We start from the raw sequence: 25,310 nt of genomic DNA, 5'->3' as shown, positions 1-25,310 counted from the left end.
TGCAAGCACCCCAAATAAGGTTTAAGGAGGGAGATCCTTTAAGATAGTTCTCTGAAAACATGAGGAAATGAAACCACATGTCCATATCAGAAGGAGACAGTGGATTTAAAATAATTCCTGCTCTCTTGGGTTCTGTGAAACATCTCACCAGAACCCCTGCCAAGGCTACTAATAAATAAATAATACACATAAATAAGTAGATGATTCATCAACTCTAAATGAACAACATAAAAAATAATGCAGTCATGGCAGCAAATATTTTCTGCCTTGAGATAAAGTGTTCTCCAGAGGTGGAAAAGAAAGTTGGGTACTTAATTAGCTAGACCTAAAGCATTTTTCATAAACCACATTTTGTACAAGAGCCAGAGGCTGGACTTCAATGCAGTTTAGCCATTGGTATTTCAAAGCCAACAAGGCTTTATGGCCACTTTGGCAGCTCTTATTTCACAGATGAAGGAGGTCAGGCAACATTTTTCAAAACAATTTCTGCCTGTCTAAGCAGAGAATTTGCTTGAGCTAGCAGCTGGGAGAGGGATTCTCTTCAGGCTGGCCACTGCCTTAAGGACCTCATGTGTTCTGATATGACAATTCAAACATGTTGCAAGACTCTTCAAAGTTCTCGTCCATATTCAGTTGCCTCCAGAAGGATTTCTGCTTCTTCTGCAATTCTTTCCGCACACACCTGGGGCACGGTACAGCCTTCACTTTGCACTCAGAGTGGAAGACAGCACCACAGCTTTCACACCTGCAAACACAAATTAGTGTCAAAATAGAATCACAACATAGGACCAGAGCATGCAATGGGCTGCACGTGGGCTGTGGGCAGTAGGTATTCCTTGACACTGTTCTGGGAGCTCAAAGAGTGTTATGCTTCATTCGAGTGGTGTTGTAAAAGACACTGGTATGGCCACACCTCTGCTGGTGTTAAGCTACTCAGGAGCACTAAGATAAATTGACTTGCATTCATTTTGCAGTTGCTGAGAATCTGTCCCAGCATTTCTGCTTCATAGACAAGTTTTTAGAAGGATTAATACTCATCTTCTTTGTAATTAGTACTCAGGTACATCACTGAAAAGACATCAACTTTGTTTTATGAAAGACAAGTCTTGCTTTGTTTGTAAATGAGGCGTGACTATATTATTTTCCAATAAGTTATAGTTCAGCAATTGCAGAAACAGATTCTGTGATTTGCAACAGCCATGATGCGACATATTTCTCACTGAAACTCCAGTGGTCAGCTGTTCTGGAAAGAGTAAAGAACAGTCCACTTCAACAGCAGTTGTCATTTCAAGTGTAAAAATGAAACAGAGGTAAGTGATGTTGTCTGCCCTGTGTCCTCTTGAAGACTAGACTAGATGAAGACAACTGGTCTATGTTGATCAATTGATCAATACACTGAGCTATGCTTCAGGCATTCAAAGCTGTGTTATTCTGTTCTCAAATGTGACATTAGGACTTCAAAAAAAACAACTGCTCAAGCAAGATGACTGGTTTACTTTTGGGGTATTGTGAGGCAATGAACTTAGTGTCACAGCAGATCAAGTCCCAGATGGAGATGGATGTGGAGCAATGAAACATCTGCAATCATGAGTGGGCTACAACTCAACAGTTGGACGTTCTCAGCCTTTCAATGCAAATATCCATCTGTAGTGACGAGTCACTACAGCTTTGAAACCAAAGAAAAAAGTAAAAGGAGGACTGTCAGAGGTAAAAAGTCTTCCATTTCAGTTGGATAATCAAATAATAAAGCAACAAAACATGAAACTTTAGAGCAATCCTGAAATACAAACAGTGGGTGTTGGTCACCCTTGGTGATTCATCCCATAGGACATCTTGAAATGCCTTGCACTTTTTTTTTCCTTTCTTGTAGACATTGTAGTCAAATGACTACATAAGAATCCAAGTGCCCATTAGTATAACTTGAGTGGGGTTTTTTGTTGGTTTACTTTGAACCTGATTTTCTTAGAAATAAGGTTCTTGTCTTCAAGACTGTGGAGAAATTAAAAATGTGAAGAAAGAAAACCCCCAAAAAGTGAGAAGCCATAAGGCATGTGGTCTGACAATACTGAGAGAAGTCCATAAACTAACACAACCTGTTAGCTACATTGGTTGCATCTCACCTGTAACTTTTAAAAAAACTGTTCCTGGTCTGACTGCACTTGAAGTTTTATGCATGGCTCCAAACATGGTGTGAATTTTAATAACTCCAGAGCTTTAAGAAGGCTGTGCAGAGATTTAATGAGGTGCATTTCTGACTAGCATAAACTGATAAAACCTAAATGTGAGTAAGAAAAGGCAGGTGAACATGGCTAAGTATAAAGCAGTATATCTACTGGCTTCCATGCTCTCTTGCAGCAAAACCTGACTGTTGGATTTCTCAGTCCAGCTACACTCTAAATCTGGTTTTGAATCAAGAAACTGGCTCATGCAGAGATATTTACAATTTCTGTGCTCAGAGAGTGCGTTATTGCCCTTATCCAGGGAAGCACATGCACACATGCTTAGGACTCACATCCCACTGATTTCTTTGGGATTACTGGTCTGCCTTCCATTAAGTGTGCTTATGTGATTTGCTGGGCTGGGATCTCCACAAACAGACCCACTAATGGGCAAAGAAGAGACAGAAGACAGCAGTGTCTTTAAAACTTTACACCACTCTGAACTGACACTAATGGTGATTTTATCAAGCTAATTCTCCCTTGTTAGTCAGCAGTTTACAGTGCCCTGGAAGTTGCTAGAGGGTAATGATTGATGAGGAGTGTAATTTTGTGCTCTCACATCACCACCCCCTATGCTAGCCCAATACTTCTCTACAGCATGCATGGAAACAACAAAACCTACCAGAAATTACTGCTGAAGTGGATTGAGCAGGATGAGAGAGGAGCCAGCACACCTGGTGTCCCAAGTCAAAGGCCATCAGCAGAGCAAACAAAGACTGATGGTGTTCAAATTAATACTAATTCATTTTTCAGAAATAAGGTCAGTGAAAAAGGTCAACAAACATTTTTCCCATCACTTAGAATCAAAACAGAGAGAAAAACGGTCTGAACTGTTATTCCTTAGAGCTGGTGCAGTAGCTGAAGCTGTGCCCAGGACCCCACACTGTCAGGCACTAAGCAGAGGCAGAGCAAACAGCCAGCCCTGATCTCACAGTCCCTGCAGTGGCACCCACTGCTGCCATCGTGGGTCCATTCTGGTGCCCCCTGACTGCTGCTCTGAAGACCCCTTTTCTGCCTTCTCTTGTGAAGGCTGAGCCCAGCCAAGGGGTCCAGATGACAACAAGGCAGCAGCCCAGAGGAAGGGTGCTCCGAGTTGGAGAACAAAGCTGCCTCTAGCTCTGCTCAGGAACAAATAGAGAGGACACGCGTTTCAGCCTTCACTGCATGCTTGTGTCCCCCTCACTGACAGAGTCACCAGGGCAGGGGGGCAATGCTGATCTTGCTCTGCCTTGGTGCAACTAGCAAGTCACTCCTTTATAAGTGGTGGAGCTATACTACCCCAAGCTACCTACACAGCTCTGCTTTTCCTCATATCAAATGCAGCCAATCTTAACTGGCCCTGGAATGCCAACTGGTTGACCATTTCTAACCTCACTGTGAGGGATTCTCCAGTTATACCAAAAACTCCACCATTATATTCCTTTTTAGAATATTACAAACAGATTGCTTCCTAGTTAATTCTGAGATCTAATTTCATCTCCACATGTGAATTTCACAGGGTCTTTTGTTGTTTTCAAGCCTCAGTATATTAAAATGATTTTATTTCTCTGGAGAAATAAAATATATTTTGTAGCCTATAAAAGGCTCACTTAATAGTTCACTACACCTACTTATCTTTCCCTTAACCCTTGTTGTTGTCATAGGTAATTCACAGTTCAGGTGCTATTTCTGAATCCTGACTTACTCTTTGTCTAGAGGCCAAGAAGTCCCTACATCCTTTGTGAGAATGCTATTCACCACTGATAATAAGCTGATGAGCCCATAGCCATTCAGGCCTTTCATGTTTCCTTCTTTAATGAATGATATTGTGACACTGCACATTAATAGCATCTTGCTATTTTTCAAACAGCATTTGAAGACTTAGTGAACACTGCATGTTGTTTTCACACAGACTTGCAGTCTTCTAAGAAGGCAGCTGAAATAGCTTCCTCTCTATTTTGGTGTTTTCTTTTTTTTTTTTTTTTCCTCTTTCCTGATCTAACTCAATTTCTGTTGACACTTTAGAGGGTGTTTTATGTTTTAAGGATGTTTTACTTGTATAGAATAAAAAAATGCAGAGAATAATTCAGTCCTCTAAATAATTTCTCTTGCACTGGAAAGTGTAAGAGAAAGGGCAGAGCTCTCCACAGCCAGAGAGGCATTACAATGCTCTTATTATTATCATCACTAGTTACAAAAGAAAAGGCTTTCTACATTAAAAGCATATAATCATTCCTTGTATGCTGCCAAAGTTAGTATCTCCCATTAGGTCTGGGCATTTGAAACATAGCAATATTTAGTAAATTGCAAGTTCTGGCATGTTCTTTCCATGCTTCCCATCTATTTTTTCCCAGGATTACAGCTCAAGTAATTCTAGGTGCTGCACAACCAATTGATTATGCTTATGTTTATTCTTTGTACTGCACCACCATTAAGGGCCCCTGAGCAGAATCAGGTGCCTGAAGTGGGGGGTACAGCACAAGGAGGCCTCAGAGACCTTTCACCTCAAACAGACAAAATGAAGCAGGGATGATCAACAGGTGGTCCAGGATGTCATCTGAAAGCCAGGTTTTTGGCTTGTAGGAACCTAACTGGTTGACAGACTTACCAATGTGACAGCTACAAAGGTGGGGTGAAGCTGCTAGAACCAACAAGGTTTATTAGGATACCTTCAGTCCCTGCACAGGGGCTGGCTGTACAGATACAGCACCATTCCCACCTCACAACAGGAAGTGAGAGGTGAACTGGCCTAGGGGCTCCTAGCAGAGCTGAGAAGGGCAAAGAGCTCCCCTGTCCCATTGCAGTGCCATATTCACCCACCACCCTTTCTTTGTAATTTTATATATTAGCTTTCATGTTGTCATTTAAAAAACTCACTTCCTTTGTGCCAGACCTTGCACGCCTTTGGTCAAGTGAGTAATCCCTTGGAAGAAATTTCAGCAAGGATTTGATTTAGGACTAAATTGTTCACAACTAAACTCTTATTTCCTACCACACAGAGTAAAAGCAGGATTAAATGGGAACATTCAGTATGTTTTCCTTAGATGATGCTAAATATTCACCAAGCACCCGAAACACTAAACCACCTGTAACTCGGCTATTAAAAACCCCAAAGAGCAAACATACTGGCTGAAGTAAGCCTTGCCTGGAGATTTCAGCATGATCACCATCCCACACTATGCACATGTGCCTGTCTGCAAGCATTTCTGAATTGCTCAGCTGTGAATATCATAGACAGGCCCTTCAAACTCTGAGCCTTCAGCAGAACAAAGAAAAGGAAAAAGGACTAGCCTGTGTTCACTTACAATACAAAAAAAGCCCCAAAGGCAATCAATGCCTGACACACACGTGCAGCAATATTATTCCAGTTGCCTAGGAACTAATGCAAGTAGCCTGCCTAGGGAGGGATGCCCACATGGTAAATGAATGGAAGAAAGTTGGCACTAATATGACATCGATTGAACATTCTAGTTAAAAGCCACAGTGACATGAGGCAAGTAAAACCAACCTCTAAAGCTATTTCAGTTGTAAAAGACTGATGAAAAAGCTGGTATACTTTATTGTTTTCTGTTTACATCTTCCAGATAATATTACTGTGCTACCCTGCACAAACAAAAAAAAGACCATCTGGGCCAGAAGATTTTGATCAATTTTGACAGATTCAGGAGAAATCAAATTACCAAGAGAACTTAACATCTACTTAGGTGCCCACATTTCCTCAAAGAAGTGCTGAGCAGATCACTTCAGAGTGCTTTGAACCAGCTATCAGCATCTGATAAGCTAACCTCTTTCAAAACTAGGTACTAAACTACTGTCACAACTCAGGTGAGCCCAGCCTGGGGAAAGGCTTTCTAGCAAAAGACGAGCCAATCAAAGCAAGAGGGAAAATTATGTACTTTGAGTGATGCCTTTGACCTGTGCCAAGGTATTTCCTGCAAATACTGTGTACTGAATATTTCCGTCTCTCCACCTAACATGTACCTTGAGCATTGCCTTTGTCCAGTGACACGGCATCCATAACACAAAGCTGTAACTTTGCAAAGACTTCAGCATGCACAGCCCCAGAGCCTTTAGTAGGCCTTGTCACTATGTGCAAAATACATTCACAGGTCTTATCAGGATGGTGGCCAAAGATTACAGAGGCATCCAAGCTGGTTGATATAGTCAAGTCTGCTCTGTGGCACGACTATTTTAAACTTGGGCCTTCTGGTTTGTCTCTTAAAAGGTCTACATGTCTTAACTGATCTGCAGAACAAATTAACTTAACAAAGTGAAAACAGTTTAGCCTTGATAAATGAATATGAACACAAAAGAGCAACTCTCCGTGGTTCACATACATCTACAGTCAGCACATAAAAGGAAAGGAATGGATTAAATTGTTCTTAACAAGCAAGTAACTTTACCAGCAAAACACAACAAATTTAATTGCCTGTGAAAGTAATCATTAGGATGATGACAGGCAAGACCAAAACTTTATTAAATGGCTAACATAATCTTAATCATCACCATGATTGCTTAATTATCTGATGGGACAGAAAACATATTTTAATAAATTCTACTCTCATTCCAAAGGTAATTTTTTCAGTATTCCTTAAGATTTAAAAATTGTTAAAAATGCTTCTAAGTTATAAAACAAATACAGCAACTACTACAGACAACAGTGCCACTACCCAGACTTCACTTCCGTTGTTTGGTTGTTGGGTCTTTTTTTAATTTTAGTAGAAAGAAACAAAACCTTTTCCTCACATTAGTGAAGAACAAGCAAAATCAGAGCAACCTGAGGGGAAGTGCCTGCTTGCTAATGGGCAAGGATAGCTCTAACAAGCCAATTTACAGTCAAGGATATTTAAAGTCATTGCACACCTGTAAATATAAAATAAGTGATATAATATGATAATTTTATATATTTACTCACTAAATTTTAGTCCAGGGCAAATTTAGCCCAAGAAATAAAATAGGAGGTAGATGCTTCGTTTATTTAAGTTGCCAGAGCTCCAGCAAAAGCAGAGCTCAGAGAGTTTACATTAGCTGAAAATTTGGTCCATGAAATGTACAATTAATTCAAGAGGCTTCAAATAGTTCTCATGATTTAAAGCCTTCGAAAACAAAGTAAAATTGTGAAATTTTGAAAGAACTCTCATGAAGTATTATATAAATATGGGCAAGATAGAAAAGAGGGGAATAAGGGACAGAAGAATCTAAGTGACTGGAAGAGGCATCAAAAGGATGGGACAATTTTTAAGAAATGGTTTAACTACTGAATCACAGCTTTCATTAAGATCTGTGCAGAATGGCCACCTCCCAAGAACAGCCAGAGAAAGGATGTATCATTGAAAGCTTATGACTTTGTGAGCCCACCCTTGCATTCAAGGCAGCAAACTGTTGCTCTGCATTGTTGAGCAGGATGTAAAGAGCCTGCCAAGCACAGCCCACAGACCCGCTAATTAAGTGAACTGATTGTGTTTGTTTTGGAACCGTTTGCCAACAAAGGAATGTGTCACACTGATTAGTGAGAGAAGGGTATGTAATATGTGTGTATTCAAACCCTGAGGAGTGCATAACCCAGGTATTCACTCTGTTTGCCCAAGGACTGACAAAAATGACTCTCAAGCAAATAACCAGACCAAAGAGAAACTCCAGCCCTCAAGAGGGGCCCTCTTTTTCTCTCAGCTGTATCTATCTAAAGAATACCCATCCTTCATAAACTCCCACTGAACACTATGCCAGAAACTGCTGAGAATATTTTGGAGAGAAACAATCTCTTCACCTCAAAGCTGACCTAAGAGACCATGAGGATGGAAAGTTTAACAGTCAACTGAGAACCACCTTGGAATTGTAATGGCCAGCTGACAGCTGTCACTCTTCTCTCCAAAGAGCAAGAAAGGTTAGAGAGGTAGCCAAAAATCCAAATGCCAGCTCAACACAGACACAAAGCCAGGCTTCGCTTTTCAAACATGCAGCAAAGAGCTGAAATTTGCAAAAGACGTCATGCACCCACTTTCAAATATTTCTAACCTAACAGCCCAGTTTGCTGGTAGAGTTGATAGCTCAAAAGTGAACAAACATTCAAATGCAAAAAGAAAAATGTGGTCCTCAGTTCAGCAGCTCCTCTTTCCTCCTCAACTCACCAGCTTCAGCCAGGGTACCTGGCAGTCCACTATTGTGTACAAAAAAAAATACAAGTACAGTGCTGCAGATAGCAATTCCAGAAAACCAGGATGCAGAAGGGAGTTGTAGGCAATTATCTCTGTACACTGTGGACTCAGAATAGTACAACTAAATCACAAATCTGAGCTGTTTTACTCAGAGCTCTGTATGACAACTGACAAGGAAATTTTGAATACATCAGAATTTTCAGGTATAACTGCAAGTCTTCATATGGACCTTCTAGGACTTGCCATCCATTTGCCAGGTTACTCTGTACATCCCTCTATTTCTAACTAGCCTCCTCACCTTACCTTGTCTTGTAGTGCTCAGTACACATACTTCAGAAACCTCTCTCATCTTCAAGAGATGGAAACAAATAGAAAATCCCTCCACCTGGCCTCCCTCAGTGCTTTGGAGCTGATAGAGCTGCACAGTAGCTTTACTGTACAAGCTCCTCTGTTGGCTTAACTTGCCTCCAGAGCAAAAATATTGAACTGAGATAATCTGGTTAGCTCCACATAGGTGCATGTGTAGTAATGAGATGAGGAAACTAACTAGGAAGGGAATCAGAAAATGCTGGGGATAAACAAGGTTTAGTATAAGGAATACAAAAGGAGTAAGAATGATGAGATAAGAAAGAGAATTCTTGGAGAACCTTTCATGCTGATTGTGTTTTAATTAAAACCGTTAACAAAGACTGCTGTCTTTGGCATGACATCAACTATAACTTCACATTTGTGAAACATGAACACAAGTCCTTTCTGGCTTCTAACTCACACAAACACAGGAGCTAGAGCAGCTTCTGTTGGCTTGAATTGCTGACAAATTCTATTTGATTCCAGAGGGTTTTGAACTCTGTAATTGCAAGGTATGTCTGATCTCAGCTGAAGGGCGGGGAAACAATATACACCCAATAATGGGTTTGTGACCAAAAATCTTCCAAACAAATGAAATTTTAACGTGAACTTGTATTCTCAAATGTTCCTTCACAGTCTCATTAATCTTTTGGGAATATCTTCAATCACCTATTATGCAGTCTCCACAGACATCTTGTGTTTTATGCCATCTTAGTCTGTCTTTTAACTCAGCCTATCTCACCATGCACCCCACATGCATTCTTTCTTAAAAACTGTTTATAAACCACATATCACACACCTTGCTTAGCTTTTATCCACTGCTTTGTCAATACATTTTTTAGAATAAGACTGTGGAAAAACAATATGCAAACAACCTTTGAAACTCAGATCAGACTGAAAATCCCTTAAGAGTAGTCCTTGGTTACTTTTAATTTAACATCTTTGTGCGTGCAAGGGAACCAGATTCTTAACAAATCTTTTTAATTGTCTGGTCCTGATCGTTTCCAAAGGTGGGTCCTTGATTCTTTCCACTTTCAAATGAACGCTTTGGAGAACTAATTACAATGACTGTATTTGAAACAGCCATAAAAATACTTAACTGTGGATGTCACATATACTGTCTTTCTGTTAAGGGTGGAAGAAAGTATATCTCCTTTACTGAAAATCCAAGACACTACTGAAAAATAGTAACACTGCTATGTTGCCAAGTCTGCCTTGGCTTCCTCCATTTTGCTTCTAGGTTTCCCATGTGACTTCTGTCCCTGACCTGGCACCCAGTACTCTACATGATCTGAAATAAAGGTTTTTTCGCTTAGTTTAGGACTCGCATGCACTTACTTTGCTGCCATCTGAGAATAGCAATATATTTAAAAAAAAAAAATCTTGCATACACAGGCACAGAGGAATACGCAGGCAGAGCACAGAACTAGCCAAAACATTTCATGGGGAAGACACTTCAGAATGGATGGCTATTGTTTTATAATGGATGATCCCTGTACATTATGGGCCCAGTGATACCAGAGAACAGAAAGATGTCTGTGATTGCTCCAGAAAAGTAATTTGGCTTTTCAGGACACTTTGCAAACTCAGAAGAGCTTTGGATAAATCACACTGTGTGATGATCTGGGGGCTTGTTCCTTTCTGAACAGCTCTTCTGAGACTTACAGGACCTTGGGAAGTAGCACTTCTCATTTGCTTCCACATTTGTTCATGGTGGCCTCCCTGGAGCAGTGATCTACTATGGCTCCCAAGAAATGTGTATTAGTGGAATCTAGTCCCTAATTATTTAAATAAAGGGTCATGAGGCTGAGAATCCTTAAGGCTACAACACGCAAATCAAATGTATGACTGACTTTACCACACTGGAGTACCTGCTTGTAGAAATGTCCTCAAAGGGGTAAAGGATTTCTCCATTGTTGCAAATCTCACAGATGAAACCCTTTTGGCTACAAAGGCTGCAGCTATACACATGAGAGGTGGCAAACTTGATCACCTTCCCCAAGAAAGGAGCCAGCTTTCCTTCAATAACCTGGAATGAGAAGACAATATTGAATGAACCCCACAGAAATAACCAGAATGACCTGAAAGACTGAGACAACACTTATTACAACAGAAATGTAGGTATGTGCTGTTGGTTAAAACAATAGGAAAGTTACTTCCCAACAATTAGAGCTTCATGAAAACACAAGTGATAACAGTAGTCATGGAAGCACCAATGATCTGAACATGAAAACTGATTTACTATCTCTTTGTAAATCTGTACATGGCAATAATAAAATATTAGTAGTCATTTTAAGTACAACAATGCATTCATACAATAAGGCACAAAGAAGTAAATAGGAAACAAGTTTAGGGCTTCCACATTATCTCTGACAGCTATGAATACTGCCTTACAATATTCACTTCTTCCTACTTTTTATGCACATATCACAGTTTTGTTATTTCTTTTCCTTCAAAGTACAAGGTTTTTTTGCATGTATTTTGTGAACAGAGTCCTGGCTTTAGTCCTTTAGTAGCTGTTTCCCACTGAAAACCATTCAAATATAATGTTCTGCTCCTTGCTAAAACAAATAACTTCTTAGGTACAGTCTTGAAGAGGAACTAGTTTTTTTTTCCTTTAGTGTCTAGCTCTCAAATCAAGAAGTCCCAGAGAATCCTGCTAGACCATGAGAAGGGATTAGCACTCCTCATGTTCATGTGGAAAAAATTACCAAACCTTAAACTGCTAACCACAACACTCATCTAAATTTGTGACTTGGAGACAATGCCTCAATAAGGGGTGCTATTCAGGCAAAATACTTTCCATTCAGATCAAACTTCTAGAGACTTTAAGGAATTCTGCTGCTGTAGGGAAGAATGAAGATGGAATAAGGCCCTAAGTGTATATTCTTCTCTTCTGGGCTTCCTGTGGTCTGAATGGCAGCTTGCCAGATTAGTGATAGAAATGTATCATGGGATTTGATAGCAACCTCCTGTAAAAAGGAAAAGAATGCAGTAATTGCTGACTGAAGAGTTGCATGGGGATGTGCCCTGGAACACAAGAGTGGGGAGTTTTACACTTAAATTAATGTCAGTTCAACCACCCCTTCCCTAAATATGGTAACGCCACTTGTAATTTGAGTTAGGTGTAACCAAATCTAGAGAAAGCAGAGATACCAATGCAAAGAAGAACAACAGAGAAGCAAAGCCAGGTAGTAAGGAAATAAATTTGTGTTCCAGGGCAACTTTCTGCCCACTAGCCAAGAAAGCCAGTACTAAAAAGTACAAGTGGAAAAGGAGGTGCATGGGGAGTGCTGGTGTTGATGGCAATGAATGGCACGGGCAGAAATGCGCCCCTTCCTTGCCTTCAGCTCCAGCCTGCTGACAACACCTGCAACAACAGGAAGCAGCAATGTTATTGCTACTGCTGCAGATAGGACATCTGCCCATGTCAGAGGAAAAATGACGTTCCTATTGCATCCTGGTATAGGAAGATCCCCTTCAACCACATATAAACAATGCAGAGAAGCTGCTGCATGGAATATGAAAATTAAGCCATAGTTCAAGGCAGTGATACTGCTAACCTTCCAACAGATGGTCAGAAGGTAATTTAGATCCCCTAGGCTAGGGTTTGTTTTCCATGTTGAAGGAAGAAATATTTTGCTTGCAGACTCCACAGTTACAGAGGGGAGACACAGAAGTTGACAATATTCCATAAACAGAAAGAAAGAAACCGTGAAGCCACCCAGCTAGAGACAAGGCTACAGTCACCCTCCAAAAACCCACTTAGGCACTAACAGATGAAATGGACATACAAAGATAATAAATAAACCACAATGCATACAAATTTTCCAGAGAATTTTAATGCTATAGGAGTCACCTCAGGCCACAACTGCTCAGCTTAAAATGCAGGCTAAAGGTACAGTGTAAACAAACTCTCTAAATCTGAACTAATGTCACTGTCAGCAACGATTTAAAAGTTAAATATCTGAATTGCAGTAATATTTTATATAATGTAATAAACACAATTATCATAATCTATTACCTTCCTAAGCTCTGGGAGAGAATTTAAAACTACAAGGAACAAACACTTTCCTGTGCTGAAGTGTTCACAACCTAAGCAAGACACATGGAGTGGGCAGCTGCCCTGAGGAGATGGTGTTATTTGTCCCTCTTTATTTATTTATTTGTATGTCTTGTTGTAGCACTGTAGTGGGTGGGCTTGTTACTCTGACCACTGCAGACATACGAGGAAGATGATATCTTCAAAGAGCCATGCCTGACAATTTTGCAATGTGAATTACAGGCCATTTTACTGTATTATAGGAGGAAGACAAAATGCAGCATCAAGTCGATGTTATCACTGGTTTTAGCATCTGTAAATTTTGTGTTATTTTGTTTCATCAGAGACCTCAAGGCTATGCACAGGATGATTTTTCCTTGCAGCCTTCTCTCATTCCTGTTTGCAGCTAATAAGAATAAAATCCTCATCTCCATTTATGCTAGGCAAGCAGAAAGAAGAATCCTATTTGCTGTCCCAAGTCTACTTGGCTGTCTACTCACTGCTTTGTGGTAACAGTTTCACAGTGAGTGCTTTATGGCATGGGAAAAGGAGCATAGAACTTGTCATCAAAGATTTTAAAACTTCTCCTGTGATTGCCAGAGGTCCAGAGTTGGTCATTTTAGACATCCCAGAACCATGATGGAAGAGTCCCAGGATCTTCTCCCAATTGTTGCTAGAACCTGATTTTGAGTTTCAAGGAAACATAAGTGATAAAGAACAGAAGTGTGATAGTCAAATGTAACACATTATCCAGATATCATGGAAATTATGGGAGGAAAAGAAAGACCTCAAGAGGCTGTCTTGGCAGAGCACTAATATTTACATCACTCTTTACAGCTGTATCTGTTCCTAAAGCCTTCAGTGACGACGACTTCACAGCCCCCATGCAGTCTAATCCAGCACACGTCTGTTCTCACTGCTGGAGTCACTCCTAAGCTTTGACCTGAACCTTTCCTAAGAACATTTCAGTTTACAAAATAAGTTTACAAAACAGAGAAACTGTGAAATCACACACTACAAGCTGTAGAAAAGTACATCACACTTCAGAAGTGTGGCAGCTTAGCATAAAACTAAGTTAAGAGTATGCCAAAGCAACAGAAACTGAAATTTTCACCCTTGACTTATCTCTTCAACATAGGGGATGTCTCAGCATATACCTGGCAAAGGATTAAAAATATATGCCTGTCTCTTAAAAAGAAAAAAAGCATCAAGCTTAAATTAAAATTTTGCTGAGTTCAGATTCTCTTCTACTTACAGCACACATAAAGAGCAAGGTCTGTTTCAAATCCAAACTCTTTGTAGAGCAAGCAATTGTTTAATTGGTCAAAACTATGGGTGAGAGGTGGTTAATGATGGCGTCCCAGTCAGCAAATGACAGAGGGTACAATGCAGCTTTTTCTTCCTTAACTGGCCAAGGAATCCATTCCAACATCATTGTGGACACAGGGCCATGCTGATCACTGCTGTACCTGGAATACATTGGGCTACACTGCTTGGTGACAGCAGAAGGAAAATGGTTGTGCCCAGAAGTCCAAAGCAAGCTGTGTCTCTGAACAGCCCCAGTGTTCAGATCAGAATCACTGTTCATCTCTCTGGATCAGGAAAAACATTTCTCTAAGCTTCCACAAGACAGAAAGTCATGGCTTTGCACACACTCCTGCGTGTGTCACATCAGGAATTGTATAAAAATACACACCCACAGGTACATACATAAAAGCCAGGCCCTGCCCTCAAAGCACTTACAATTTAAACCAGCAAAGCAAACACTGCTTTTTACAGTAACTGCCACATATCTTCCACCTGAAATGGGACAAGCTGTGTTTTGGAGGCGCCTCCCATACAGGTTCCCTGCCCAAACTGCACACCATCCCTCTGGCCAGAGTTTGGCTGCAGGTGCCAGGGCTGCCAGGAGGAGAGGACAAACCAGGAAATCCAGCAGGAGCAGCTAGCTGCCCCACTGCAAACCAGGAAATCCAGCAGGAGCAGCTAGCTGCCCCACTGCCCAGGCTCCTGAACCCAGCTTGGGAAAGCTCAAGCTGTACCGAAGAGCAAGAGGGGAAGGCAGAGACTTGTCTGCAGCAATGGGAGAAACAAAGGGGGTAAAGTATCTGAACATGTGCTGAAAGGGTGGTGGCACAATTATTTTAGATGACTTCTGCAACAGAGGCCTCTCATACAAGTCAATATTATGAATAAAGGCAAATCAAACTTTCTTCTTGGTATATCTTTGTGTTCAGTTGGGGAGCAGTATAATTCTGAAGAAACAAATGCACAGAATAAGCGAGGTGAGGGGGAAATGCAGAGACTGCCAAACACTGGCAGACAAGCCAATGCTGGCAAAGGCTGCCAGAGTCTGTATGGTGGGAAGGCAGGACACATGCACTGGGTTGTGATTCCTGATCCACCAGGAAGACAGGAGATAAAAGGCAGCAGTGGCTGTGCTACAAGTTGAAGTCCCTTTGGATACATCACATTAATACGATTATGAGGGCAATGTGTGATCATTCAAAGCTTAACTATTTGTCAGGAGAGCTGCTTGCCCCCAGAGGTTTCCTGATCCTTCATTCAAAGACTGGAATTTACTCACAGTTCCCTCGCTCTATATCAAGGTGGTGTTTTTACAAACAAATGGATAGTCAGCTGTCCCCAGAGAACAACAGCTGCAAAGCCACAGACCAGAGCATCCACCAAGCCAGAGTGGCCCAAAATGCATATGCAGAAAAGGGCTATTGCTCACAGACAACTTTCAGAAGCAGCACGTGTTTCCCAGGGGCCTGTGATCAGAGTCCCTGTGTCTAACCTTCACAAAGCATTTCTGAGCCCACAGCACAGCAGTCCCCTCATCTCTGGCACAGGCTGAGTTGCAGCTCTGTCCTGACTCCATCCCTCATCCTGGCTCCCTGGGCTGAGCACAGGGCTGGCAGAAGTCCAGCTCTGAAGGCCCCACTGCCCAGACCCAGCTGTGCCTCCATGCAGCACAAACCCCAGCCCCCATTACACACAGCAGAGAAGTCAAGCCACTTTGTCTTCCCTGTTCAGTCAACAAAAACTCCCTGTATGAGAACCTACTTCCCAGCATGAAGGAGAGTTGCACAAACCAGTCCCATGGGAGAGCAATGTAGTGAACGTGGTGTTGCAATATATGCTTTCATATTAAAAACCAAACTAGAAAAGTGGCCAAGGGAACAGAGGTAGAACTTCTCAAGTCTGTTGAGAGTTTTAACCCAGAGATGGTAACCTGAACTCATGACTTGTAATAACTTTCTGTTTGGGCAACAGAGCAAGAGCAAAAACTAGGCATTAAAAAGCCCTGTTACAGAACCAGAGTTTGTTCCTGAGAGTTGTTCAAATTCCAAAATACATTAATAGAAGCCTCTAGCTGGGACTAACTGAAAAGCAATCACATATTGATTAGGCAAGGAAAGCATGGAAGACCCCTCCTAACTCAGACTGTGTCATTTCCACAGATGTAATAACCCAACCACTTTAGCAGGAACTAGAGGAGAGATGTGTAGAAACAGAAGGACAAATGAGTTAGCTGTAATCCACCAGTGCTTCAAGTAACACCTGCAATAGCCTTCCACCCACCCAGGAGATCAGGGCCACAGAAATACCCAGATTTTGCATCATGGCCACATAAATCAGCACTAAAGTCTATCAGATATGATGAACTTTCTGGACAGGAAAGAAAAAACAGCACAGTTTTCAGACATTTCTGAGGTCAGTGAGTGTTTGTTTTGAGGGCAGGGCTCCTGTCAGCATTGCTAGATAAGAAGCAAAAGGTACTGAGTAAGATCTCCATCCCTGCAGAGTCTATGTTGTGAATTTGAGCGAAAGTCATCAAAACTCCTACTCTGTCTGTGCATTTTTACCAACTTCTAAAAGTGCAGTAGATGTTTACCTAGAATGGAGATCATAAATATCTTTGATCACCTACATTAGGACTGTCAGAACAGACAGTAAAAGAAATACAGCTTGCTGAGCTTTCAGATACACCGTTTTGCTCAATGTGAGAAATTGCAAAGGTTAAGAAGTCTAGATGCTCAACAGTGTCATGGTATATTACAACCACATCAAGTGTTTCTGGATTGAAATACTTTATAAATTAAATTTGGCACTCAGAGTAATTCCTACCATATGATAATAAAAGAAAAATCTGACACAGTCTAAACAAAAAAAATCCCTTCTTAAGATCCAAGATAATGGAGAATCAACAGATGAAGGATATTTTAACAGAAGCTATCCGGAATCTAAGAGTAGGAAGATAAATCTATACACATCTTCAGGTAGATATTCTGCCAGCTCTTGTACAAGGGGCAGTCAAGCAGAGGCATCATGTAACAGTGTGCCTGTAAACACTGTTAGTTCACTGTGGCTAAGTGATCAGGGAATAAACACTGAGATGGGAACCTGTGAAACGTCCCCAGCACTCCTGAATCCTCAAACTGAGACCTAAAATTTCCTCAGGTATCAGAAGCACTGGAGGAAACTCTGGTTATTATCCTCATAAAGGAGAACCTGCTGCTACTGCTCTGCCTAAGAGCTTGGCCACCAGGGTTAAGTATTCCAGGTAAAGTGGTAAAAAGACTGTAAAACTCAGGTTCTGTATTCCTGCCACTGAGAGACAAGCTAAATTTGCCAAATGGCTTTGTGACCCCACCCTTGTAAATCAGCTTGTTAATCATTATCGTCATGGAGGCGATAAAGTTGTTTTATGAGCCAACACTGAAGCAGTAACATTAACTACTTATGCAGGGACTGGTGTATTTCTCTGCAGATAACATTTATTAGAAGGTACTCTCTTTAAAGATACAGGTTTGCTTCATAACCTTCTTTTGAAGCACTGAGCAATCGGTTGCTCTTATTCCTCCAGTCTGATCCACATGTCAGACACAAGTGATGCCTGGAGGGTATGGGTTAAGTGATATGAAATCCCTAAAACACCTTGAACTATAGGTTCACATCTAGACTAGATTGTCCTGGCCTCTCCTCCTGACAGAACAAAATTTATGATTATTTCTCAAGGCCAGACACACACTTGGCTCTGAGAGACAGACATAGACAGAATTTGCCAGGAGGCACTGACACAATGCAGAAGAGACATGAAAGGCCAAGAGGCACTGAGAAAATAGAAGGGGTGGTTGACATGAAACTCATTCATGATCCCCAATTACATAAATTGAAGAGATATAAAGGACTTTAATTCACAGAAATAATGTCTGGCAGTAGGAAGCTACCTGAATGAGCAGTTAACAATTGTGCACAGCTTTCCACCATCCTCTGCAGAAAAGGTTTCTGCCCCCATTGGTTGTTTTCTTTCTACCTCTCCAGAAACAGCTAGTCTGAATCATGCCTTTTCCTAACAAATTCAGAGGTAAGCTCCAGCTTTGCCTGGACTTTAAAGCACTACAGAGAACATGCTTCCTGGACTGAATGAAAGGCAGATAAAATATCCTGAAGAGACTGTCTTCAATTTATCACTTGGATGCTCACTACCCTCCAAATTTCACCAGTAGAAGCTTTGTGGAGGAGGACTAAACATTCAATAATCTTTCTTCACCTCCAGGACACATGAGAAATATGCTTTTAAATGAACTACCAATGATACAAGAAAACAGGTCTAGAAAAAACACCTTTAGAATGACTGTCTGACTTTGTTAAAAACTTCTTACCAGAGAGATACCACAACAGTCCAGTGCTCAGAATAACTGTTAAGTTGTTCCTAATGCCTACCTCAGATCTTCTGCTATAGTCAGGATCTTTACACTCTACCTCCTATCCTTACATTGCAACATCTAGTTCAGAAACCATTTTCTGACAAATTCTCCTGTTTGCCACAGGTAATCTTTGTCAGGACAAGCAAAAGTGGACCGGGGGTACAGGAAAAATTTGACTGCCTTTCCCTGTTTGTTTACTGGATAACAAGCAGGTATTTTCTGCATTGATTAAACATGCAAATTGGGCATTAAAGCCAAAATGGTAAATGCAAGCTCTGCCCCACAAAGATTTCAGTGGGGTCAGGACTTCTGTGATAAAAACACAGACTTGGAAACAAGCATGCTACAATATGCTTAGCTAAGGATAGTACAAGTTGCAGAGAAAATAAAGGGAAAACATTCCCTGGCTGGGAAGTTGCCAGTCATTTATATCTAGAGAACAGACAATGCTTGTGGATTGCTAATTTCCTTGAGGATTTTTTCTCTTCCGTTGGCCAGATTCTTAACACCACAAAAAAAAATTCTTGTTATAATTTCAATGCACAATTAATCTTTAGTTCAGAGGAAAAGGAAATGGAAGGAGGAAGGATGATCATGAGGTAAAAGTTGCAGAGAGGCAGATATCAGATCTTTTGTGCAATATACTAATCAGCGGGCTTTCCTTGCTCCATTTTGACTCCCAGTCACCTCTTTCAGACTGCCCGTCTTGTTTATTTAGATTACAGGTGATTTAAGGGAAGAATGATCTCTTACTGTTTGTGTGCATGCACACTACAATCAGTCACTGTGCACTGCTATACAACAAATGAAAAAAAGAATACAGCAGTAACTTCAGTAGTGACAAGCATGCTCTGGGCCCCAATCCCAGCTACTCCCAACAGCAAGAGTGATATCACCCCACCCCACCCTCTCCCTCCTCTTCCCTTTACACTCTCCACAGTCCCTCTCTGTCCCAAAAGCCTGTTCATCCTGTGGTACAGGTGACAGCAAGGGTGGGCAGGAGCAGGCGAGCCAGGGACTGTGCTCATCCGCTGCTGACACCAGCGCACATTGTCCTGCACTAACTCGTCACACAGGGCAGAGAGCAACCCAAAAGGAAACCCTGCAATAAACACTGCAAAGAACAAAAAGAACCCCACAAAACCAACTGCCAAATAAATCAAACTGAAGCAGAGGAAACTAAAGGAGTGAGATTTGAATAAACAGAAATCAGAAGCCCCCTTTGACTTGTTTGCATCAGGCAGTCCGCGCTGATGGCAGAGCCATTTGCTGTTCACAGTCCTTCTGGAGCAAACCCCTAAATATGTTTCATTTTAATTTGCTATTAGAGAGATACTCCACAAATTAGCCCCTAACTAAAACAGGCACTGGGAAGAGGAAGAATTACAAGGTCAAGAGCAAACACTGCTAATCTGACAAGCCCACGTAGGCAGGGGGCGAGGTGAAGATGGAGTTTTACATTGGCTGGGGGAGAGGAAAAACAAACTGGTGACAGTTTGAGTCAATTTATAGCAGGAGACAGAGAGGATGACAAGGTTTCTCCAAGCCCTCCCCCACTCTTCTCATTGAAAGGAAGAAATGCCAGAAATTTCAGCAGGTCTCTGGATGCAAGCTGACACAAGTGAAGAGGAGATGGAATTGTCTCAGTATAAACAACATGCCAGGAAATCACCTGTGCCAGCTCCCCCACCAGCTCTGCAACAAGACTCACACTCACTGTGCTTCAATTGTCTTTCCTCCTTTCTCCTTCCCTCAAGGTTTCCAGGCAGCTACAAAAATGCCAATTTTGTCACACCCCAAGTTCTCCTCATCTTGTTGCAGGGATGAATTATAGGTTGTTTTAAGAAAAAGGTATTCAAGCAAAGGTTAAAGGCTGTTCTAATCAAACAAGGTTGAAAGAGTACCAGGAATTTGGTTGGTAGAAAACAGAAAGCACATTACTTAGCTTAAAAACATACGTGACTCTAAATACAGAAGCAAATATGCATTCAGGCAGAGAGTATATATAGACTTTTTTTTTTAAGATTAAGCAAGCAATTGCATGCAGAGATATTAACTGACTCTACATGCCCACTGAGCAAGATGTTATTTCATGAGTGATAGCACAAAATTAGAAACTTTCCTGCCTTGCATAGGACTGGATCTGGGCATTTTAAGGATCCATCTCTGAAGGATTTTAGAACAAGAAAGCAACATACCAAGAAAATGGCTAGGGCTACTCTGAGAAAAAAACTCTGTGAGTATAAAGTATATTTAAAAGAAAAATCTTAAAAAAAAAAAAAATGTTCTTCTCTCATCCAAGCAGGTAGCCCTGAGACACTATTTTATTTCTTAGGAAATCTGTTTTTTTCAGGATGCTAGTCCTGAAGGAACACCCAGCTGGCTCTCCCAAATCATCATTTTAAGTGAAGTAGAGCAATGAGTTCAGTGCCCAATCTTTCACACTGCTAACCCATATCTCCAGTAGTGGGCTTTTCATTCTGCACAGCAGAAAATAACAGAAGAAACCTGTTTAGCACAAGACAGCAGAAAAAGGGTAACTTATATTAGTGCTGCTGCTTCTACAGGCTGAAAAAAATTAAAGTATCTCTGGAGATCTCTACTCAAAAGTTCCTGTGAATCCCTGGCACCATTACTGGGTCATTTTAAACAGAATTTCATTCTAAAAAGCCACACTTAGCCCAAGAGGCCTAGATTACATGTTCACAAGGAAAAGAACTACATGCACTTAAAAAGGACTACAAGTTAGTTACTGTTAAAAATTCTGGTTTCATGCAGTGCTGGAACCAGTCCTACCATTACAAATACCTACTAAAGATCTTGCTAGATCTCTAGACTTGTCTGCAATACCTAATTCAGATGAACTTGTCTTCCTGACAGCCACCTGCCAAAATGCTCCTAACCAGCTCTTCATGCCCTAACCTGGCTGGCTCTGCCCTGCTCTCTGCCTGAGAGCCACTCTGAATGACAGCCACTCCCCTCCCCAGCAGAGCTGAGGTAAAAAGGAAACGCCAGTACCATCACTGCCATTACCATCACTGCCATTACCACTGATTGTAACCAGAGCTGTCAGCACTTTGAGAATTACACACACTCAGGGAATATCAGCTAACCTGAAGCTTCCTGTTCTGCTGAAAGGCAGCTCAGTGCTGGCAACCCCCCGAGAGTGACAAAAATAAATGATGTGCCAGGTGCTTTAGGATGACCCTGCCTGAGCAGGGAGGCTGGACCAGATGACACACTCTGGTGTTTCCAACCTCACCCATTCTGTGATTCAGTGATAAAGGAGCCACAGCCACAGGAAAGCAGACAAGCTGTTTAACTGCTGCTTTGCTATCAGATCTTTTAATATTTATGAAGATAGATACTGTATGTTTTTCCCATCCTAGGACTATTGTCATATTCCTCTGCTAATCTACTTAGTTTAGAACACTGTCAATCAGGCACAGCTCATAAAGACAGCTACTGACATTATGCCACTGTGGTCTAAGATGCATCCTTACATAATTCATGTAGGCAAGTATCTGGTTTTATTACACTGGTAGTAACACACTGCAGGACTCACACCTCTGTCACACACGCTGTGTCAACCCTTGCTTGGGAGGCTGGAGCTGTGAATAAATGTTTTCCCAACAGTGCTGAACTCTGAACTGTGGCTGCTATGGCACAGATGATGTGCCTGGCATTTTGCTGCCCTTGTTGAGCACAGCCAGTTCACACAGAGAACTGTGACAGACAAATCTTCAGTCATCTCAGCATAGCCAGGCCTGCCCAAAACCTAATTCTCCTTCTCATTTTCCACCTCCTGCCCCTTAAGCAGAAAAAGGGCTTGCCTAAAATTGAAAGAATTTGCTGGTACAGCTACATAGGTAAACCTCTTTGGTAAATAGAAGCTTAAGATGATACAGCTTATATTGAATCACTGAATGACACAAATGACAGCAACAGACACTCTCACTGATATAACTCAGTTTGCACTCATGATTTCACAGGCTCAGCTACATGCACCAAGAGCAGGAGGGCATTTGTCGTGTACCAAATTCAGTAATACTTCTGAAACTACAGCAAGCCCAAAGCATATTAGCCACCCCCCATTTTTTTCAATCAATACAGCCACATGCACAGCCTCTGTGTGGGTTAGATGCTACATCCCATCCTTTTACTGTATCAATAAAAAGGAACTGCTGGGCCGGGACACCACCACTGATGGGCTTGGAATTCATCAGGGTGTATGTTACCTATCTATACTAGGCATCTATCAGCAATGCTATGAGGACTGAGTTACCAGAAAAGAAGTTTTACTTCTGAAAAAAAACAGCAAGTAAAAGGCAAAAGAAGTCCACATCTTGCATTCTTTGCTATTGTTGGGACTGATGAAACAACTTGTCTAAATCAACCCAAAGCTTTGCATGTATAAAAATAGTAGAAAGAGCATCTCTGATCTACTCCTTCACTTCTGTCTAGTAGGTGCAATGAAAGTACAGCGTGGGTAAAAAGCCTGGAGGAGTGAAGGAGATCTAATGATTTCCTTGCTCTTCTAAGACTTTGTAATCCTAATCTAACAGTATATTAGGCTCAAATCAGGTAGAACTTTCATTTCATTGAAGCTCATTTTTATTCCCCACACTCTTGTTAGGAAGCCTTATATGCAGAAAAGCTTAACCAGAAACATTAAGATTTCCCAGTGAGGAATGTTTCTGTGAGACCAACAGTGCAGCAAGCCCAAAATGCTCCCAGGAGCTGTAATCAGTGCTGGGTGTAATCAGTGTTCCAAACGTCAGAGGAAGCTGGAATCATTGATCTGTCAGTAGGGGAGACATCTTCCTAATCCCTTCAGTATAGTATGTCTAGTCTGAAATCCTATAATCCCTTTATTTTATGTACTGTAACTGTGGATATTCTCATTATGGATACTTAATCCTCTCAAGGATGATACATTTCTGGCCTCAGTGACACTATTGTGGCATTAAACTCCTCATACTCATTGTATTTTGCAGAGAAGCACTTCCATTAAGGATTCCATTGGATTTTTATGCATTCCTCATACTCACTGTGTGATCTGTGCCATATTATTGTGAGAACAGGGCTCTCCTGTTCATCCTTTCTCTGCACTGTTCTTCACATTATTTGTAGGTTCATCTACAGGTAGTCAGGAAAGTTGATCTGAAGTCAATAATGTTTTAACTAAATTTCAACAGATTAGTTTATCTACAATGTTAAAATGGACAAATAATACTACATTAAATCCCTGTATGGACATACACATTCAGAAAGAAAATGGCCTTAATGCAATTTATGCCACTTTGTTTCCAAAGTAAATGGAGATAAACCAAATGAAAGCCACTTATATTTTGAATAACAGTATTTACACAGTGATTTAATGTAATTCAACTCATCTTTTTAAATTCCCATATTTTGTCACCTCATTATTTTTCCCTGAGTGTTCCTGTATAAACAAGTCTTCAAATTATCATCTTTTTAAATCTCCCATCTTGCTCACAATTTCCATCCTTGGCATCCAGTAATTTTTGCCCTTATGTGGATCCTTTTCATTTTACTCTATCTTTTAGAGTAGGTATAACCAGGATGAAATAATTAGCATGATTAAGAGAGTTTCCACAGTAAAGACCATCAGAGAATGACAGAATGTGTAAGGCTAAAAGGGCCCACAGTGGGTCATCTGGACCAACCTCCCTGCTCAAGCAGGATTACCCCAGAGCATGTGGCACAGAACTGTGTCCAGGCAGTTCTTGAATACCTCCAGCAGAGAGGAAAAACTCCACAACCCATGGGAACAGGTTCCCATGCATGGTCACTGCACAGTGAAGTTCTTCCTCATGTTCAGGTGGAACTCCCTGTGCATCACTGCAATAAGTTTTGTGCACTTGTGCATCTTGCTATTTAACATTAAAAAAGGCAAGACATTTGTTAACTCTCTATGGATGAACTATCTGAATCAGGAAATCACCACAATAGTGCCTTCTAGTCTTTTACTTCAAAAGCTCCCATCAACATGTTACGTAGTGTAAGGAGCCAGAGTTACTCTTTATAAGAAATACAAGACTTGTCTGAGTCAGCTTTGGTGCAAACCAATATTTAACAGTGTAAAAACTGTCAATTTCAATACAAGCAGCTCCATAATCACATCTGTAAAATCTAAATGGACAGTTTTTAACTCCTGTTGCATGAACTCTGTCCATATATGCACAGAAGTATCAGTAATGTCAGCAGAGAAGAGTTCACACCTCCAGCAGGTTTAGGATGAAAATATCCTGGACTGTAACAGCACATCATGGTCCACAAAACAAATCCATTTTTCCAGTATATTACGTCTGCTAACACCAGCAAATTCAGGAGTGAATACTTGCTTCCTAGCAAGAGATGATCTCCCTCTGGAAAGCTTTAATTGACTGGAATAACCCTGGATAAACTGCCTAACAGAGATGCAGAGGGTTATGGGCAACGCAGGGCAGATGACACGAGGCTGCAAAGACAAACAAGGGCAGCCAATGAGGCAGAACAGCAAGCTGTGGGTTTTGTGCCTGTTAAATCACACTTGGTGTTTCTGCCTATTCAGTCTGAACACACCTCATCAGTTATCTTGTCTGCTAACACCAGGATTCTAAAAACATCTACCCACAGGAATGCCACAGATAGACTTCTGTAAACTTTAATGTAGTCCATGAGGCCTGGGGCTACAGCAAAACCTTCTGGAGTCCATGTATGCATTTGTGTGTACATAGAAATAAAGTCTGTCACTTGCTGCCTCTTTGGTTACTCACACCTGCACTACAAGCATTTGTTAACAATACAAGTACTAGCAAAAAGCACTGCCTCACCAGGATTCGGG

At 41.2% G+C, this 25,310-nt stretch overlaps 1 protein-coding gene across 2 annotated transcripts in view; it reads right to left on the bottom strand.

Annotated features, from left to right (window-relative positions):
* Nucleotides 1-369: 369 nt before the first annotated feature.
* PLEKHM3 (pleckstrin homology domain containing M3) overlaps nt 370-25,310 on the bottom strand; it is a 72,871-nt gene continuing 47,930 nt past the window's right edge. For both annotated transcript variants that reach the window (XM_054278062.1, XM_054278063.1), the window contains exons 7-8: nt 10,573-10,730; nt 370-745 (exon numbers count right to left, since the gene is read on the bottom strand). In XM_054278062.1, coding sequence (XP_054134037.1) covers nt 568-745; nt 10,573-10,730 — 336 coding nt within the window. In that variant the 3' untranslated portion in view covers nt 370-567. The remainder of the gene's footprint in view (nt 746-10,572; nt 10,731-25,310) is intronic.

Source organism: Melozone crissalis, unplaced genomic scaffold (assembly GCF_028551555.1).
Source record: "Melozone crissalis strain CALT ecotype California unplaced genomic scaffold, PUWL_Pcris_2 ptg000023l_1, whole genome shotgun sequence".
NCBI classification, from domain to species: Eukaryota; Metazoa; Chordata; class Aves; order Passeriformes; family Passerellidae; genus Melozone; species Melozone crissalis.
Note: the sequence above shows the minus strand (reverse complement) of the source record. Positions and strands in the feature narration are given on the sequence as shown.